This window comes from Citrus sinensis, chromosome 3 (genome assembly GCF_022201045.2).
Source record: "Citrus sinensis cultivar Valencia sweet orange chromosome 3, DVS_A1.0, whole genome shotgun sequence".
Taxonomy (NCBI): Eukaryota; Viridiplantae; Streptophyta; class Magnoliopsida; order Sapindales; family Rutaceae; genus Citrus; species Citrus sinensis.
In genome coordinates this window covers 51,547,662-51,566,447 of record NC_068558.1, presented here as the reverse complement: position 1 = coordinate 51,566,447, position 18,786 = coordinate 51,547,662, and the positions used below count along the sequence as shown (strand labels likewise).

Genomic DNA, 18,786 nt, shown 5'->3' with positions numbered 1-18,786 from the left:
TTTCTTTTAACTTATTCTTGACCTTGATATGGTCAAACATTCTTGATTGAAAGCCCTTGTTGCATTTAAGAACAAAATCAACTTAAGTCTCAATCCTTGTTCTCTCTCTCCTTTTTTTCCTTTTCCTACCAAAGCTTCTCTACCCTTTGAATTCACCCGGGAGAATTTCTTCTCTCCCCGATGGATATTTTCATCTTTTCCTAATTTTTCCTTCAGTGTTCCATTTCATTTTCTATGGATTCTTATCGTTGATTTTTTTATCCGCCCTAATATATGATGATTGTTTCCTCTCCATATATATGTATTTATTGGAGGATTTAGTTCAAAACTTTTTCGCTGTTATATTTTCATAATAAGTGTTTTTCTAAAAGATCAAATGTGCAAAGTAATAGGGTTTAGATTTAGATTGGCTCTTGGAGAAAGCTGTCAATTGAGGAAGCTAAATCATGTGATGGAGAACCTCATGAAGGACCCAAGGCATACCCCCTATTGGGGCTCTAATTTGATGGGTGCACTGGCTGAAGATGGATGATATCTCCATGATGGTTTGGAGTGCACTGATTTATCTCCCTATGTTTTAGTATGTGTTAATGGTCTAGCCAACTGTCGTTATAATAAATTTTCTCTTGCTGCAATTTGATGATAGATCTGAAAAGCTTGAACTCTAAATCTAGAAAAATACAAGGTGTAAAAAAATCAATTTTGCATTTGCAATATTTAGTAATCTCATTTGTGTGACTAGATACATTTGCAATAAAAATATTATCTATATTTACTTTGTTGGATGAATGAAAGTACTATAAAAAAAAAAGTAGGTCCACGGCTCTGACCTCTGAAGAACTCTCTTTTGCTTAAATAGACAAAATTGAAGCAAGTCTTGTATATAACACATGCAGAAGAAATGTCTCTTTTACTTGAATAGAAATATCTCTTTTGTTGTGTCATCAATTTTTTTTTTCAAAAAATAAAACTTCTAGCAATCTATCACTGGCATGTTTTTAACTTGTATTATACCAAACAACATCTTAATACCATCATATGATTATCATATCTATTTTACATAACAATGCACACAATTTTCGGGAGACTGTTCGGCAGGCAGCATCAAGATTTACAAGTTGGCCCTATCGGACCCAATTTCATGTGAAACTTGTCAATGGCCCTGATGACCCGATTATTCGTCATGCTCTCAAAGTGTTTCCTCACAAGTCCAAGCGCGTGCTTTATCCTTCATTCCACTGGATCAGAACCAAAATACAGACAAGTTTCAGTACTCACCCAGTCGACGACTCCTCCGTCCCAGTTTTCGTTCGCCTTCAAGGTATGGATGGATACATTTCTAAAGATTTATTCATAACACCATTAAAAATATTCATCACTTAGACATTGGATTGAAATTCATGATTACAATAACCAAATGTCAAGAAAAAAATTTAAAAAGAATGATAATAATAAAGAGTTTCAATTGCTACATCACCATTTAATCTGTAAGTTGTTACATCTCCTAACTAAATTCACTGTATATCTGGAAATGAACAGCCACTATATACATCACTGCTCTATGAACCAATAAAACAAACTGAGCATCTAACATATTAGCTTAACAACCAGGCAGCCAAAATTGCTGTTAATTCTCCAGACCTCATAGCTGAGAGAACTCACGAATGAAATACCTGGGAAAGTTCTTACACAACCAGTAAGGATGCTCTCTGTCTTTTTACCCTTTTTTTTTCCTTCTCCTTTTCCCTTTTCTTTGAAGCACAGCATCATAAATTTTATTTCATTATATTGTCACGCAAACTCCATGGGAATGAATCAATTCTGAAATCTGCAACTAATAAATCAAAAGATCCCAGTGGCTCCAAACAGCTTAATGAAGGGGGTAAAAACATCATAAATACAGTAACTTCAAATTATCCAAGTCACATTAACATCGTATGACCAACTAACAAATCTAAGATAATTTGCACTAGTTGGTAATTGGACAGGTAAGGCTACTGGTCCCTGTTGGTAACTCCCCCCCTCCACAAACTCAAACATAGTAATGCATTAGAGCCTGTGGGCATTGATAATTCAAACCTCGAGTCATTGCAGCAGGACACGTGCTTGAAGATTGACAAGTGCTCTTGATGAGGAATATAAGTCAGGTTCCCATTTTCCATTCAAATGTAAACAGGTTTCACGTCATTAGGGCTGAAACTTGCAGCACACCCCGGACACTTACGATGACGACTTTCAGTAACTTTTTGTACACAGGGGTTGCAAAACAAGTGGTAGCATTTTGTAATGACAACCTGAAGGGATAGAATAAATCTTGAGTAATTTAATAGAAATGATAAAAGACAAGTCAAAGAAAAAAGCATAAATGATGATGTGGATTTGACAAGGGGAATGCAAACCCTAATCATATATATTATTTACACAACGAGAAAAATTCATGTCGTTCCCCCATGTTCAGATATCAAAATTTTTGCCCCAAAATTATGCTTTTGCCATATGAACCGTACCTATAATTCAATCATCATCACTGCCTACAAAGCTAAACTTTGAATGAAAGCCTGAATGATACCATAATTGCATCAAAATGTTTACCTCTTTTGGCCTCTCAAGGCAGATACTGCACTTGAGTATTTCCCTGTACTCTCTAAGTTCCTGTTGGAGCTCCTCAATAATTGATGACCCCTCTGTCTGGGCTTGAAGACGCAAAACCTTTCTCCTTCCCATTTCCAAGTCCTCTTCTAATCTTTTCTTTGCAAATCTGGGGAAAACAAATGATGAAGCTTTTACCTGCACCTTGAATGAATCAGAGGGAAGGTAAGGACAGTATACCATTACCTCTCTTTGACTAACTCTATCTGCAGCTCCATAAGAGTCAGTCGACTTTTATACACCTTAGATTGTGATTCTTCAAGTGACCCCCTAACTTGAACAGATGATTTTCTCACATCTGACAATCTCTTCTGTGTATTCTCCAAATTAGCTGAATTTTGAGATCTATCTTCTGCGAGTCTCTGCGCCTGGTCTAAGCAAAATCTCAACTGCACACGATGGATCAACCTCAAATTCAAAAATTTCCATGAGTCTAGATCTATTTAAAAATACCGAACAGACATACCTGGTTTTCGATTCTTGCAGCTTTCATGTCAAAGAAATTAAGAGATGCATTGGCTTGCTGAATCTCACTTTCCATCATATGTTTGTCCATGAGTAGAGCATCCTGCAGCTGCCTTGCCCTCACACCCTCTAGAACAAGCTGAAAAGGAACAGCGAAAGGGTGAGGTCAATTTCTGCAGGAGAAAGTACACAACTACCACTCTAGATATATTGTAGGTTCTTCATAAATATAATTCCCTCACAGTATTGAACAACACGAGTGGATTTATCATGCAAATTTCTTAAAGAGACAGGGACAATTAAAGATCTTGACATAATTTTGTTCAGACAGAAACCAGGGAAGATCACAAAAACAACAATAATAATGATAACCAACTCTAGTAAATACATCAATGAATTTTAAGAATTAGAATACTACAGAAAAACCAGGGAAAAAAATTCCAAAAACTTGTAATTTTGAATTAGTACTCGAGCTGTTGAAAACATATCTTCTCTCCCAAAATTCTTTAGAGAAATAATAGGGGTAATAATCTCCCACAAACATTAATAACAGTAAGTCTATTTTCCTCCCGAATTTACCAACAAAATTATCCCCTATCATTAAGAATTAAGCAAACAGACCATCAATTACATAATGAATAAAAGCTCGAAATGACTTATATTACTAATTTCATCGGCTTTAATTGTTGCCATAAGTATTTCTTAATTCTTTTTTTTCTTCCAAAAGAAAATGGATCAGATTCTATAGGATCAACCCTATGGGACTTAAGGAATGATGGAAGGGAATAAAATGAAAAAAAAAAAGAAATAAAAAAAGAAAAGCGAGGGAAAAAATAATAAAGAAATAAGTAAATAAAAATGAAGTAGAATTGAGTGGATGGGTTAATTTCTTCATCTTGATGAATTGTAAGATAAAAGGGGACTCTGTTATTAATTGCATTAATTTTTTGATAATTATTGGACCCAATCCTAGTATTTTGATTACTGCTGGTACCAGTATCCATATCAACCCAGGCTTCCATATTGGCCTTATTTCTAAGACAAAAATTAAGAATTCTCCAATCAAAATATTTTCTATACAAGAATTTTTCCATATCCATAATATCTGAACAGCCATTTGATCCCCATCAAAGTCTGCGTTAAACCCCTTACAAACTAATGGATGTAAACAAATAGCGCGTTAAGGACAAAAAATCAGTCAAGAGTAATTACCTTAATGTTATAGTCATCTCTTTCTGTAATTTGCTGCAATAGTTGTTGGTTCTGTGTTTGCATGTCATCATATGACTGACCGATTGTCTGAAAGAAAAAACACACTATCTCATCATAATTCATATTTGGGGTTGAACACGAGAACAAAGCTATATTAGATAAACAGGAAACCAACCTCTATCTCCGACAAGTAAGCTTCAATTTCTTCATTTTTTGACTTCAAGGCATCAGAAAGGCTAACCATATCCCTGAAACATCACGAAGGGAAATATTAAAACCTTAAATGATCAGAAGGTCCATTGGAATTGTGAAGCCCTCTCCACAGCCAATATCAAAAGCGAAGATTAACCTTTTAAAAGCTTCCAACTTCTGCCTCATGTCAGCAATTTCAGCTTCTGCAGCTGCTAGCCTTTGCTGGGATATGGCCTCAGCCTCAATGGCTGTCTTCACTCGTAATTCCAAGCTTTGCTCATCAAGAGAGGATTTTAAACTATGAACGTGAGCCCATGCCTTGTATTCCAAATCTCTAGCTGCCAAGACGTCCCTGCAGGTGCAAATTATAGTAAAAAATATTATTTCAAACCATACATCAACCACCAGCAATCACCTGCAACCACCTCAACCCCCATCCCCCCCCCCCCCCCCAACAACAAAAAAAAAAGAAAAAAGAAAAAAAAATGAAGAACCAGCAAAATCCTTGTCAAATGCAGGTTCCTCCACTACATTGCAATAAAACCACGTAAAGTGATGAAAGCACTTTGAGTGAGACTGCAGCAATTGCAGATGGGGAGACCATTGTGAATGAGTCAGTTGACACCACTAACATCCATAGGAGGATATTAGGCATCAATCTATAGGCTTGGGGGATATGGCTTAGTAGAGTTCTGCTTTTGCAATTGGATAGTTGCGTCATTGGTCCTTTCACTAAAGATCTAATGATCTCAACAGTTTCCCGTACCTTGGTGGCCAGAGCGATGTATACGCGGCAGGCACAACAGCAGAAATTAAATATGAAATTAAAGGTAATAATATTCAAGAAGATTCACAAACCTTGAATCAGTGGATTCACGTCTATACATATCCAAAATCAGCTTCAGCTCCAAATTACTATCAGTCAAATCTTGAACCTACACCAAAGAAATAATAAAAGTAAATAAATAAAAGAAAATGTCAATGGTATGGCATGCAAAACCAAAAAAGGAAATGTCAATCCTATGGCATGCAAACCCCCCCCCCCCCCCCCCCCCAAAAAAAAATGTAACATGCCACTTGGCCTGGAAGACAGACGAACATCGTCAAAGAAGTCAATAGTATCACAAGGTGGCTTTAAGTCAAAAATTAGTAATTGTACGTTCAAAGACTATGATCTGCAAAACAATTTTGATATAACTGGCCAGAATAAGTAAATTGAAAGGTTACTTGGGCACGGTTTCAAAGTATTGAACTGATAGAATTCAAACATTTAAGTTTGGGCTTGCCAGTGAAAAGACTAGCAAATGAAAAACGTTGCTGAAGAACCACTAAGAGGAAATGAAAAAAAGAGAGAAAAAGAACATTTGGTAAACAAATTAGGGCCAAATAATCAATCACAATAAAGTAAAATTTCGATAAACTAATAGCATTGATACCAATTAGTCGACAATTAATTAATCGTATTATAATATAGCACATTGACCTCAAGTAGGGATTGGAAAAACCTATTGTTTAATCGAGGTTTCATTTTATCGAGTATCATGGTCTTAATTCCCTGGTTTGTACAAGTTTTTTCTTTTTTTGGTTGGGGGGGGGAGAGAGAAGGCTAATCACTACTATTTTGGATACGTTGTGGTACAGGATTATTTGGATTACACAAGCCAGCTAGATCATTGAACAAGATTTGACAAGTAATAGTCTGCAAATTGGAATTCATTTATCAACAGACTTTTTTTCCCCATTTGAACTCGTTTCAATAATTCTTTTAGTAAAATACTCAATATACTGAAACCTCGATTAAATAATAGGTTTTTCAATCCCCACTTGAGGTCAATGTGCTATATTATAATCCGATTAGTTAATATTCACTTAATAAATTTTTCTTGGTTCCAATGCTATTAATTTATCGAGGTTTCACTTTATTATTTCTGCTTGAAAATGATAATTATGCCAACGAAAACCCATAAAGAGAAAAATGATAATTATGCCAACGAAAACACATAAAGAGAACATAGATCATCAAAGATATCAATAAAGTTTAGTTATACCCATTTATATTGGCTAAACAATGCCAATTAAAATTTGTCCTTTTCTGTTTGCGCCTACCGCATATTTACATCAATACAGATACTTTCTCCACAAGCATGTCAATACCATTTATAGCCATCCCTAGCATTCTCCACAAGAATTCATATATAGTCGGATGCATGTTTGAATTCATAAACAAATCAAAAAGCTACAGAGTTAAACATCTGGGAAAATCTGAACTTTAAAGCTATAAAGTTCTTAAATTTTTTTTGATAAATATTAACTTCTTAAAAAAGCGTTTTACAGTTTTCCACAACTGAATTTCATATTATCTCTCAAGAATATAAGTAAACTAAGAAGTGAAAAGCAACACAAATATATCAATATATACCATTGCTTGCAACTTATGTATCTCAGCAACCTGGTCAGCTGAACTTGCAAGTAAAGTTTCACACTCTTTTACCTGTACCAAACAGTAAAACAAAATAAAGCTTCAAGCTGGCCAAGCAAATTCAAGAAAACAACTTCATGCAAACATACCCACCTTCCGCTCAAGAACATTGGTAAGAGAAAGCACATCAGCCCGTAGAATATGTATATCCAGAGCAGCCTCTTTGTACTTACTTAATTGTCTTTGCATAGCACTCATATCCTCAGGAAATGATGAAACCAAGGCTCTAAATTCTGCAATGATTTCCTTCCTTCCTATAACGTAGAGTAGTTCAATCAGAAGTTAAACATTAAAGTACAAATACAAGGCAATGATTTAATTGGATCAAAAGAAAGAACCACATGTTTTTGAACCTGGTTCTCTTGATGCCTCTTCCAGCCTCATTTCAATCCTATTTTTTTCATCAATTTGTTTCTGTATCTCTATCCCTAGATCAGCAATTTTAGAATCTGTAACTGCTGAAGATCTTCGGAAAACATCGACCAAATCAATTTTCATATTCAATTCTGTTTCCCTCCAGGCAAGGTTATCCTTTTCAACCTGAAATTTACTCAGAAAAAGGTACAGTCAGCATCAAAACAAGATCCTCACAAAAAGGGACCAAAAAAAGGTAAAAATGAAAGTACCGACCAGTTACAACCTGTAGTTTCTCAAATAGTGCCTGGTACTTGAAAACTTCTGATTTTGATTTTTCTAGTTGATTTTTCACTGAGAGAAAAGCTTTGGAAGAGGAAAGACACTTCACGCTCTTCAATGTGTTCTGCAAATCATGTATATTACCATTCAATTTGTAATACAGTTGAAGTAGACGTGAAAGTAATCGTTCGTAATAAAACAAAGGAATTACATTGACGTTCACACAGACTAAAGACATTTATCATCTTAAAAGCTAACCTGTAAATTATATAACTGCTGTAGTACTTTTATTCTCCCATCATGAAGACCTTTCAGTTCCAACAATTGATGCGAAGCTTGGTCCTGTGGAACTTATGTTGATTATTATGCTTAACTTTTCCAAATTGTGATTTTTTTCAACCATAAACTGAAGAGAAAGAGTAGTCATAGAATACCATTAGCTCTTTATGAACAGACTCCATGTCTCGCAGATCTCTTTGCTCGTCTCTGACCCTATCACCAGCAACATGTTTATTTCCCAGGTTTAAAACTGGAAAAAATGCCCCTTTTGTCACATCTCTTTCTGCTCTAAGAGCTGCCAGTTTACAATTACATTCCTCTAATTCTTTAACCGCACTCTCTAGCTCCCCTTTAGAAAAAGGCAATCAATCATCATTTAACAACCTTTCATTTCATGAAATCCACGGACATCCAAAAAAAAATTTAGACAGCTCAGAAGGGATTTTTTTTTGGGGGGAGGGGGGAATTATGAAAGGTAACAACGGCTGGAAGTTGAAAGTCTGATATCCGTATCACACCAACCTCTATAACTATAACAAATGTTATAAGATTCAGACAAAACAGAAATTACAGATGCCATGTAACAAGTAAAAAGCATGATAAAGGTCTGCGCCTTTTTCCTTTAACCTGTACAAGATACTCCTCCCATGCATTCAGTCATGGAAACACCACAAACTGAGGTATAACATACTTAGAGAGCCGAAGTTGTTATCTTGAAGGCTTATATTTGTAATACAACAGCCAAACTTGCACAAGCCATTAGGCATTTCACGTTTCATATTTTAAACCAAGTATTCTACAAGAGTTGCTTTACATGAATACAGAAGTGGGTAATCATATGTGCATATAAAAAATATGAGATCCATAAATATCTAAACGTATGATGTATTTGGCCATCAGGTCTAGGTTCAAATGCAAAAATCAACTAGATCCAAACCCACATAGATAGTTACCTTTTAAACGATTGAGCTTCGCTTTATCTTTTGCATCAATATCTTGCCGGCTCTGCAATTCCCTTGTTAATGATTTGTGCTTCAAATGAAGATCCATTAGTGCTAATCTCAAATTTTTAACCTCTGACTGTAAGTTGCTTGATGCCTTTTGCTTGCTGCCTACAAAAAGCAGCAGTTTACTTCAGAATCTGAGGAATCGATCTTTGGAGGAAATGGTCACAATTGATATTCTGAACAAATGGTCATAATTGATAATGCAGAACAACCGTTCACTGCAAAATACTTACCACCATCCTGAAGGTCTTTCAAAACTGCAGCATATAATCCATCCTTCAGATGCCATAGGTTGTCAACTGCAGCTAATATATTACTTACAATGTTCTTAGTCCTTGGAATACCAGTTTCTCTGTCTTCTTCCATCTGATTCGGGCAATTATCAGCGGAGGAACTTTCAGTTGCACCTGTTTCCATGAGCCGACTAAGAAAAGCATCATGGGAAGGATGAGGAGTCACGTCTGACAAGAAATTAAAGTAAACAACTAAATTAAGCAGTCATTAGAAAATAATAAATGGACGGAGCACCAGATATAGAAGATGATCCTCACCCTCTATGATTGATAAGCATCTAGATTCTTGTCCATTGCTTGACTCTCTTGCTCGCATGGAACATGATTCCAGATCAGTGATCAGCTAAAACCATAAAGATAATCTCTCATCAGCCAAAAAATAAAAATAAATAAATAAATTGTATGCATAAACTAAAAGGTACTACAGACAGTCTCATTTTCTTTTCTTCTCATAATTTAGACATTTGTTTATCTATTGTTATCTTCAAAAGTATACATGACATAGATCATTAAATATTAAAGTATAATGACATAAATCATCAAACATACAAACGAGAGTAAAGACGAACACAGGTATTACCTCCTCCCAAGACTTATTCACCACCTTTAATGTGGAATCATATGGTTGTTGCCTCTCCTTTAGTTGAGCGAACTTATTCTCAAGAGCAGAATACTCAACCTTCTGAGTCTCTAATTTCTGTACAAGCTTTTGATTTTGAAACTGAAGAACAGCAGTATCAATCTGCAATGTCAAAACGGAAAACAGAGTTCAAACAAGTTGGCCAAACAACAAAATAAATTATTAAAAGCAACTGACCTAATAACAAAAATACTCAGAGAACATTTAGTTCCTCTAATATTATCAGTAAATCAGTAGAACAAGCCAAGTGAGAAATGACTTTTCCAGAGGGCCCCTCTTCATAACATCCAAACCAGAAATCATATCATCAAAAGATTCAACCATGCCTAACTACAGTATAACAGTCAACGAAAAGTTCAGAAACAAGAACTTACGTATAGAGCCATGACTACGATCACAGTCTCCTTTCAAGTCATTTTGTTCTAGTCAAGCTAACAAGATATCTCTTTTTTCCTTTTCCTATTCTTCAGAAAGGAAGCTAATAGGATCTCTAACCAGACTAATCAGAGATCACACAAGGCCATGAAATGAGTATGAAGCCACCACCAAAACAATTGGTGTTGACCACAAAAAAATTAATAAAAATAATTTTTACTTCTAAAGCAGTGATTGGGAAGGAACGGAAGCTAAGAGTTTCAAAGGTCGATGGCCATCTAGTAGAGTATCAGATGGTCATTCAAGACAATACAGCTAACATTTTACTACCAACTAGAAAGCAAAGCACTAACAAAAACCTGTAGCTTCCAAGTTTCCACAAGCAACAACCCACCTATGAAAAAACACACGTTGACATGCATACGCGCACACAACTCAAGAATCTGCAATGTTTAACACGCATTACCATCCTCTTTATTAAGAACAATTAAACTACAAAAAAGCGACGAAAAGCGTAAAACTAATAATTTCTCAAAAGAGAAATTTTGTAAGAGGTCAAAGCTACATCCATATGACATTTTCTAGCACAGAATTTCCAATCAATTACAGTCCTAAAGTAGCAACGGAATCAAAGTTTCTAGTCAAATATAAGCCCATTTCATCACAAAGAAACAAACCAGCATATAAATTTAACAAACGCATATCACAATCAATAATGAAACACCAAAAAAAGAAAGGGAGCTTTCCATTGTCTTAACATGCCCAGACCAGCAGACTAATAAATCCACTCAACAAACACTAAAATCTGATGGTTAGGTAAGAGACCAACAAAATTAATTAAATAAATAACAAATCACACATAAAAACGATGGTTAAAAGAAAAAATGTAGAAAAATCATACCTTTTTTTCCTCAGAAGAGGGGAAGAACGGGTTCTTCTTAGCCGTAGCAGCCGTTGGTGATATGGAGCTAAAGTGACGGCGTTTTCGGTCTGGCTCACCAGTGCTCCCCATTGAAACAACCCACTCACACAAAAACACACACCAAACCCTAAAAACGCCCTCTACAACAACTTTACTTTCATTAGGAACCACTGGAAATCTGTACTTGAATTATCAATCAAAATCAACTAAACAAGAACCCTAAACATTATTTTAATCACAAACAGAATAATAAATATACCGGAACCCTAATCCAAAGCCCAACAAGAACATTCCTTTCTTACTCCAAAACCCTAATTCTGAAAAACCGAATCATTTCAGCATCATCTCTTGTAAAATCTTTGCTCAAGAAGCGTAACTGATCCCTCCCTCTGTATCTCTTCTACAAAATTCGACGAACCGAGAAAGAAAGCAGACTTCTTCCTGATTGTGAAAAACTAAAAATTGCTGCGAAAAGAGGGAGTTTGGGGTTATGCGAATGTTTGGAGGGTAATTTGGGTATTAAACATTGTTACACTTGTTCGACGAATCAAGCTGGCGATTGCGTCACAGCGAAAGTAGGGAAGTGAGTGACAGGCGGAGCCTTATTGGTGAGAATAGTGAAAAGAGTGTCGTAAGTACTGAGTTTGACTTGCGCTTTCCCGGAACCGGAAGATTTAAGATCCTATTGACTGTTGCATTATTTATATAATTATTTAGCTATAAGAAATTTTAAAATATATCAAAAATATCATATTAATTATATAATAATTATATTATATTATAATATGTATATTTATTTTAAAAATTTTATAATTATTTTTTAAATATATATTAAATATAAATATACATGTTTTATATATATGTATATATATATATATTAAGTAATTATATTATTTTTAAAATATTTTAGATCAGAACTCTTATTATTATTGTTATTTTTGAACGCGTACTATTATTTCCATGGTTTTTAACTTTTTTTTTTTCAATTTTTAATTTTGGCGCAAACCAGCAGCACTAGTAATTCGGTTTGAGCAAATCCGCCAGCAGGAGCATGACATAACCTCGGATATCCTGTTGTATTACACAAAACCATTATCCAATCAAATTGTGTTCCAAAATAATAATAATAATAATTAAATTTTCATTCTCATTTCCACTCTCACATCTCTTTGTTTTACCATTTCTTGATTAAATATAATATAATTATATTTATAAAATAAAATAATGTTATAATTACTAAAAAATAATAACATTATATTTATCTAAATAATATTATAATAATATTATTTAATAATATTACATTTATTAAAAATAATAATATTAAACTTATTTAGATATAATATTATTATATTTAGTTAAAAATAATAATTTATTTCATCTAAGTTAAAATTGTTTAAAAATAATATTATTATATTCATAGAGAATTAATAATATTACTATATATTTATTTAATTTTAATAGTATTATATTTATTTAATGCCAATAATAAATAATAAATAGTTTATTCTTAGAAAATATTAATTTTGTACTATTTTATTAATAATAATTTTTGTTGCTCTTATCAATAATTTTTAATTTACATAATTAAAATTAATAAAAAATAGTGATTTACATAATTCAGAATATTAATAAATATTATTAATTTGTATAGTTAAAATTAATAAAAAAATAAATAGTTTATTTTATATAAATCTGAAGATATATTAATAAAAAAAAAAAGAGAAGTGTTACAAAATTCTCATGTATAAGAGGCCCAATTAATTTTTTTTAAGGATAAAATTATAATTTGAAACAACTTACAATTAAAGACAAAATAAATTTATAAATAGAATTCTAATTTCTATTCTACACTCTCATTTCAGTGTAAATAAACAATTTCATCTAACTTTCACTCCACACTTTCAATCCTAGAATTTCAGTCCTCAAGATTTTCAATTCAATTCGAGAAATAAACGCTACCTTATTGGATTAAATTTATACTTTATTCCATGATTCTAGAATAGGCAAAAGATTCAATTTTGGACATAAAAGGAAAGTTCTGCAATTCGAGAAATAGAAGTAAAAGAACCACAAACAAATGCCTGTCACCTGTTATTGGCATGGAAACGGAAGAAATTGCTGGCGACCAAAATACAAAACAAATCATTTGTTGTTTCAAGTTTACAGCAGCTAAAAAATTATTAATAATAATAGTAATAATAATAATTTTTCTTTTTCTTTTGGGAAAAAAGAAAAGACCGTTTCTGTACAAGATGAACATAATCAAAAACCGAACTCCAATGAAAAAAGGTGTCATAGTGGCTTAAAGAACAAAATGAATGATCACAACCATGGCGTATATAAATTTACAACAGAAACACACTATCGGAAGACATGCAAATAAATTCATTCATCTTTCATTGCAAGTTCATGTCTTTTCCTCAGCCCAACTTCCACAAGCAAAGTCAAGAGGGCTTCACACACTTGGGAAGCATCTGCTTCAGAAGTATCATCATTCAACGAAGAATAGACCATCCAAGCATGGTCTAGTTTACGTTTTGGCCGCACCACAATGGATCCAGGTACTACGGCATCACGGCAAGTAACAAGCCCATCACTCTTCTCACCATACCTGAGCTGCAGCAGCTGAGCACATGCTGCCATTGCAGCACCAAGGGGCATTACAACTGGGAGTTTTGAGGGTTCATCTGCTGATAGAGAGGGTAGCTCTGCATGAGCAACATGAGATAATGTGGCAAGAACTGCAGAAGTAATGCCAGCTTCTGTGTGGAGTGAGACGACAGGAAGTTCTCTAGGCAGTTGGTGTTTCCTCAAAAAATCCATCCTCCTCTCATATGTCAAGTCTTCTAAAGCTTGCAGATCGCCCTTCACAGTTGCAGATGATAAGTAAAACAATACCCAAAAAAAACTAAAGCCAACCATGATTCTAATGATACAGCATTTGACACGGATCGCATAAATTTATTCTGTTACAGAACCTGATTCGTTTCTAGAACCCAAAAGAAAGGAAGAAAAACAAAATTCATTATGATAAATGAACAGATGTTCTCTGTCAATATAATTATGAGCGGCAAAAATGTCTTCCTGAAGACAAATGCAAGCAAATCAGAATTTGACCATCAGCTTGTATTTTCCAATGTCTGGGTGAGTTAAACCAATCTTAGTCATTCGAGTTACAATTCTTCAAGAACAAGTAATGAACTAAATAATCATACAAATCACCAGAATCATCATCAATCATTATAGTAAAATTGCAAAAGAAAAAAATTAATTTCTAGACCCATTTAAGAGATTTGATACAAGAAATAATATCAAACAATGAACAAAAGCATATAAAAGATAAAAATGGAAAAAAAAAAAACTACTGCAAAAAGCAAATTGAAAATAAACGGCAGAATATCTTAGGTACCTTTATCACTTTACAAATCAGAATCTCCATAAGTTTCCGCAAATTAACATAATCACCGAGTTGTCCTTCTCGCAAAATGTCCGTAGCTATGGGGCTCCCACCATATGGACTTTGCGCCAATGCCAAACCAGCAACCTTATCTTTCAGGTCAGGCCAATACAGTGATAGAGCAGCAGCTGCATCTACACCCCCTTTGCTATGTCCAAGGAGCAAAACACGCTTTTTGGAGCCCCAATAGATTTCCTCAATGTACTCTTTTATCTCTTTAGCATTTTTCTCAACTGAAGCCTGATTATCAAATGTTCATTTTAGAGAATGAAGACAAAGAAAATACACTCCAGTACAAACCAAAAATACCTCACTGTGAATCTTGGCAATGTGACAGGCCAAACCCTGCTTTGAGAAACTCATTTTTGTATTAACAAAATAGAGTGGACCATGGTTGCTAAAAAGACCTGCCAAATATAGAAAATAGTGAAAACCAATGCACTTGGCTACCAAAAGTAGCACAAATTCTCGTATTTCTGTTAAAAATAGCAAAACTAAAACCAGAGCATGAATTGCAATTGCTACCTGGAATCAACAAGTACACCATTGAGTTTGGCAATTTGTGCAGACCATGCCTATCAGAGGATAAACAATGGAATCACTATTGCAAATCTATAGATATAGGCATATAAAAAACACAAAGAAGCTGCATGTACCTAATATTGTCAAGAATTTCCAAAAATCTTTCAGTTCCATCTTCAACTGGAGGCATACTTGGATCACGTTGTAGCCATCCTATATCATCTGCAGACCCGCGAACGGTTCTCCGAGCTCGATCTATGAGCCTGAAAGTATCCATCACATGATTTTTAGTCCCAGAACAAATGCACAAGTTCTTAACCTAAGTTCAGGGATCCTTACTAAGCAGCTCATGATATGCTTTTAAATTAGCTTAATATACAATATCTCATACATGTTTGCAGCTTATGATGAAAGATGTTTATAAACACCATATAAAAAAATCCATACCCTTTGAAAAGGGAAATTCCATTTGGACTAGCTTGACTTGATTCTATTAGTGCATGAGTTCTTTGAGATGGATCTTCAGAAGAACCCCTTGTTTCTCCATCATGAATAGGTGGCGAGGAAGTTGCAGGGGTAGATGATTCTGATAAAGAATTGTGGCTATTACAGGACAACTCCAGATGTTCTTCAGTTTGTGCAGAAGAAAATGTCGCCATTTCCTGGGCATGCACAACTGAGCCCCCAGAATCTCTAGAAGGGGATTCCACTGCAAAATTTTTGAAAAATAATAACAATAATTCATTAACCACAATATCAATATGGCCCTGGGGACAAGAATAACAGCAGTAAATCTTCTCTGATCTCAACGCTGACATTTTCATTCATTTGTAACTTTAGGGAACAATAGCCCCTTTTGACCAGTTAAAAAGAAAGCTGGAACTGCTTAATCCACAGAAAATTACATGGCCATATATAAATATAATTGCGAACATGAAATTTAGAGTCCTCTCATTTAAGGATGAAGAACAAGGAAATCACTAGGCGAAATAAGAGTAAATGTAGAACAAAATCACATTGATTATTATAGGTTGGTAAAGTTATTTAGCAAAACCTCTCTTAGGAAAGAATTTCCTTCAACTGTTTGAATTCCATATGCAAAGCCTTATAGGACATTAGCATACAAGCAAAAGAAAAAGTCATTTAACAATTTATGAAAATGATAAATCTTTTCAATATTATAAATTTAAGTGCCATCAAAACCAAGCCTGCCTAATCATATAAACTCGAAAACCAAAGCTAGAGCTTACCAGAATAATCAGAGAAACAACCAGTTATTAAAGATGTTGTTTGAGCGAGATAAGAAGCAGCACCATCGAGAACTGGCAACGAAGTCAATAGTTGAGGAATGAATCCATCATTTCTGACACCATCATTCTGTCCTTAACAAAACGAAAGAAATGTTGCAAAAAGTCTTGACTGTTTCATCAGAATAAGATAAAAAATGTAAAATAAATTTACCACTAATGGCGTGCTAGATTCTCTACTCATAGCACTTGTAGCTTCCATAATTGAAGTCAGTTTTCTGACAAACAAAAGGAATCTTGTAAGCAAAAAGAAACATGAAATAAAGCTGTTAAAATTCTACTAGCTCCATAATTTATTCAGCTAATTCTCAACCAATTTAAATTTTGGATGTGCCTGCAATAGCATTTAATGATCAAAATATTTGCGGAATAATTTGCAGTGAATAATTTGATAGATTAAGTGAAATTTGTACAAACTAAAGAAATAATCCGCAACAGAAACCCTAAATTCAAAACTTTTGAACAAGAAAGGAAACTTGGCTCGAACTATTTACCTGAAAATTTCTCGAATAGTATCCGCAATTCGATGTAAGCAGTGCTCTAGCGTTTATTTGAAATTCGTTATTTTACGGGAAGAGTCGATGAAAATTTCTGAATAAGTACTTGCGTTAAAAAGAGGGGAACCAAACGGAAATAACAAAGGTACGATGTCGTTTCTGTATAATTACTTCGTTACAGTTTAAATTTATAATACTCCTCGGTTCCGAGTTCCAACTATACTTCTTTTTCCTCGCCGAACGCGTAACGGCGGGCGAGGTCAAAGATGACATAAAATTTAAAGTGAATATAATAATACTAAGAGTGGCTCCAAATAACTCTCAGCACCCATATTCTTTATTAACATCATTAAAATATTTTAAAAAATTATAAAATTCTTTTAATACCTCTGTTAATGATAAAAATATTCTTACTTAAAACTTATTAGAGTAAACCCCATTCTGTACTTTTTGTTTATTTTTATTATTAAACCTATTTCAACAATAGGACTTTTCATTCAAAAAAAAAAAAAACAACGAGTTCTCTTCTTTTTATTGCATTTAACTGTGGTAAATTCCTCACCTAAAAATTAAAAGAAAAAATAAAATTTTAATTTCTAAAATATTAGATTTTTTAAGGAAAAAAATTATTTGAATTTTGAGTAGGGTTTTACTTAGAAATTGTCATATTATGTAACTTTAACAAAGGTTAAAATTGTAAAATTATTAAAATCGTCTTAATAGATATTTGGAGGGGTGTCAATAGTCTCACTCTAATAATAAGAGTTTCGCTCTGTACGAACTCATAGATTGTATATTGATCGGATACACGTAATAGGATGCATGTCAATTTCTTATTAATAGATTGTACGTGTTTTTATCTTTTAATTTATTTTTTATTAATTACACACACATACGTGTGTGCGCACACAAATGTGTACATACAAATCATAGATGATTATTTACCTACTTTTATTAGTTATTATCGGAAAAAATGAATGCAATGGCTAATTGAAACATAACATGAGAACTATAAGAATGAGTTAGGTTCATTTGGGATTTGATTTTTTAAAGTTAAAAAATAATTTTGAAAAGTTAAAAGATAATTTTGGTGTTTAGTAAATTTTTTTTAAATTTATTTTTAGTAAACTCACTTTATCCTATAGTGGATTTTGAAAAATATGGAAGGAATAATTTTTTAAATTTTGATTTTGAGGGTCAGTTTCATATTAATATAATTTCATATGTATCCTCATATATATCATAAAACTAAAACTTTTCTTATTAATTAGGAGATAAAATCATTAACTTCAAAGACATTATCATTATTACCAATTATATTGAGATAAAAATAAAAATATAAATATAAAATGTCTATTTTAGTTATTAATTATTATATATGTACAATGAAAAAATTTATGTACATGTTTATAAATGGGTAAATATATTTTTTTCAATATTATGCTCAATTTAATTATATAGGGCCCTCTGAGATTACTTTTGGGATGTTTAAAAGTGATCGTGAGCTGCTACAAATTAATTTTGGTGTTTGATGTAGTTTTTTACAAATCACTTTCAACAAAATTATCTCATCCTACAACAGATTTTGAAAATCCACTTATACTAATATATTATAAAAATATAAAACTATCCTTATTAATTAGAAAATAAAATCATTAACTTTAAGGAGATTATTATTAATACCAATTATATTGAGATAAAAAAATAAAAAAATAAAATTAATAGTATAAAATATTTATTTTAGTTATTAATTATTATCTACACACAATAAAAAATATTTTATATACATGTTTGTAATTATCTAAATAAATTTTATTCAATATTATGTCTAATTCAATCATTTATAATCTTACC

The 18,786-nt window shown here is 33.2% G+C and overlaps 2 protein-coding genes across 2 annotated transcripts; both read right to left on the bottom strand.

Annotated features, from left to right (window-relative positions):
• Window positions 1-1,443: 1,443 nt before the first annotated feature.
• Window positions 1,444-11,645, bottom strand: LOC102612288 (E3 ubiquitin-protein ligase BRE1-like 1). The gene is made up of 19 exons (XM_006464398.4): window positions 11,129-11,645; window positions 9,793-9,954; window positions 9,471-9,555; window positions 9,153-9,380; window positions 8,866-9,024; window positions 8,068-8,261; window positions 7,892-7,975; window positions 7,638-7,757; window positions 7,351-7,537; window positions 7,091-7,251; window positions 6,938-7,009; window positions 5,377-5,453; window positions 4,676-4,870; window positions 4,502-4,574; window positions 4,327-4,413; window positions 3,116-3,253; window positions 2,836-3,038; window positions 2,593-2,758; window positions 1,444-2,294 (listed from the first exon to the last, which is right to left on the bottom strand). Exons 1-19 carry the CDS (start codon window positions 11,237-11,239, stop codon window positions 2,163-2,165), a joined length of 2,634 nt encoding a protein of 877 aa, XP_006464461.2. The 5' UTR covers window positions 11,240-11,645; the 3' UTR covers window positions 1,444-2,162.
• A 1,697-nt stretch (window positions 11,646-13,342) lies between these two features.
• On the bottom strand, window positions 13,343-17,149 carry LOC102612586 (hypothetical protein). Its single transcript, XM_006464399.4, has 9 exons — window positions 16,930-17,149; window positions 16,590-16,653; window positions 16,379-16,505; window positions 15,576-15,837; window positions 15,263-15,391; window positions 15,132-15,181; window positions 14,916-15,013; window positions 14,559-14,846; window positions 13,343-14,014 (listed from the first exon to the last, which is right to left on the bottom strand). The coding sequence occupies exons 2-9, from the start codon at window positions 16,635-16,637 to the stop codon at window positions 13,535-13,537; spliced, it is 1,482 nt and encodes a 493-aa protein (XP_006464462.2). The 5' UTR covers window positions 16,638-16,653; window positions 16,930-17,149; the 3' UTR covers window positions 13,343-13,534.
• Between the last annotated feature and the right edge of the window lie 1,637 nt (window positions 17,150-18,786).

Excerpts from the sequence above, each read along its gene's own strand:
- LOC102612288 (XM_006464398.4), bottom strand. The coding sequence starts at position 11,239 with ATGGGGAGCACTGGTGAGCCAGACCGAAAACGCCGTCACTTTAGCTCC. Across the intron at positions 9,556-9,792 it reads TGAATAAGTCTTGGGAGGAG|CTGATCACTGATCTGGAATC; the intron begins GTAATACCTGTG and ends TTATGGTTTTAG. Across the intron at positions 8,262-8,865 it reads GAAGCTCAATCGTTTAAAAG|GGGAGCTAGAGAGTGCGGTT; the intron begins GTAACTATCTAT and ends CTTTTTCTAAAG.
- LOC102612586 (XM_006464399.4), bottom strand. The coding sequence starts at position 16,637 with ATGGAAGCTACAAGTGCTATGAGTAGAGAATCTAGCACGCCATTAGTG. Across the intron at positions 16,506-16,589 it reads AATCTAGCACGCCATTAGTG|AATGATGGTGTCAGAAATGA; the intron begins GTAAATTTATTT and ends TGTTAAGGACAG. Across the intron at positions 14,015-14,558 it reads TGATTTGTAAAGTGATAAAG|GGCGATCTGCAAGCTTTAGA; the intron begins GTACCTAAGATA and ends GCAACTGTGAAG.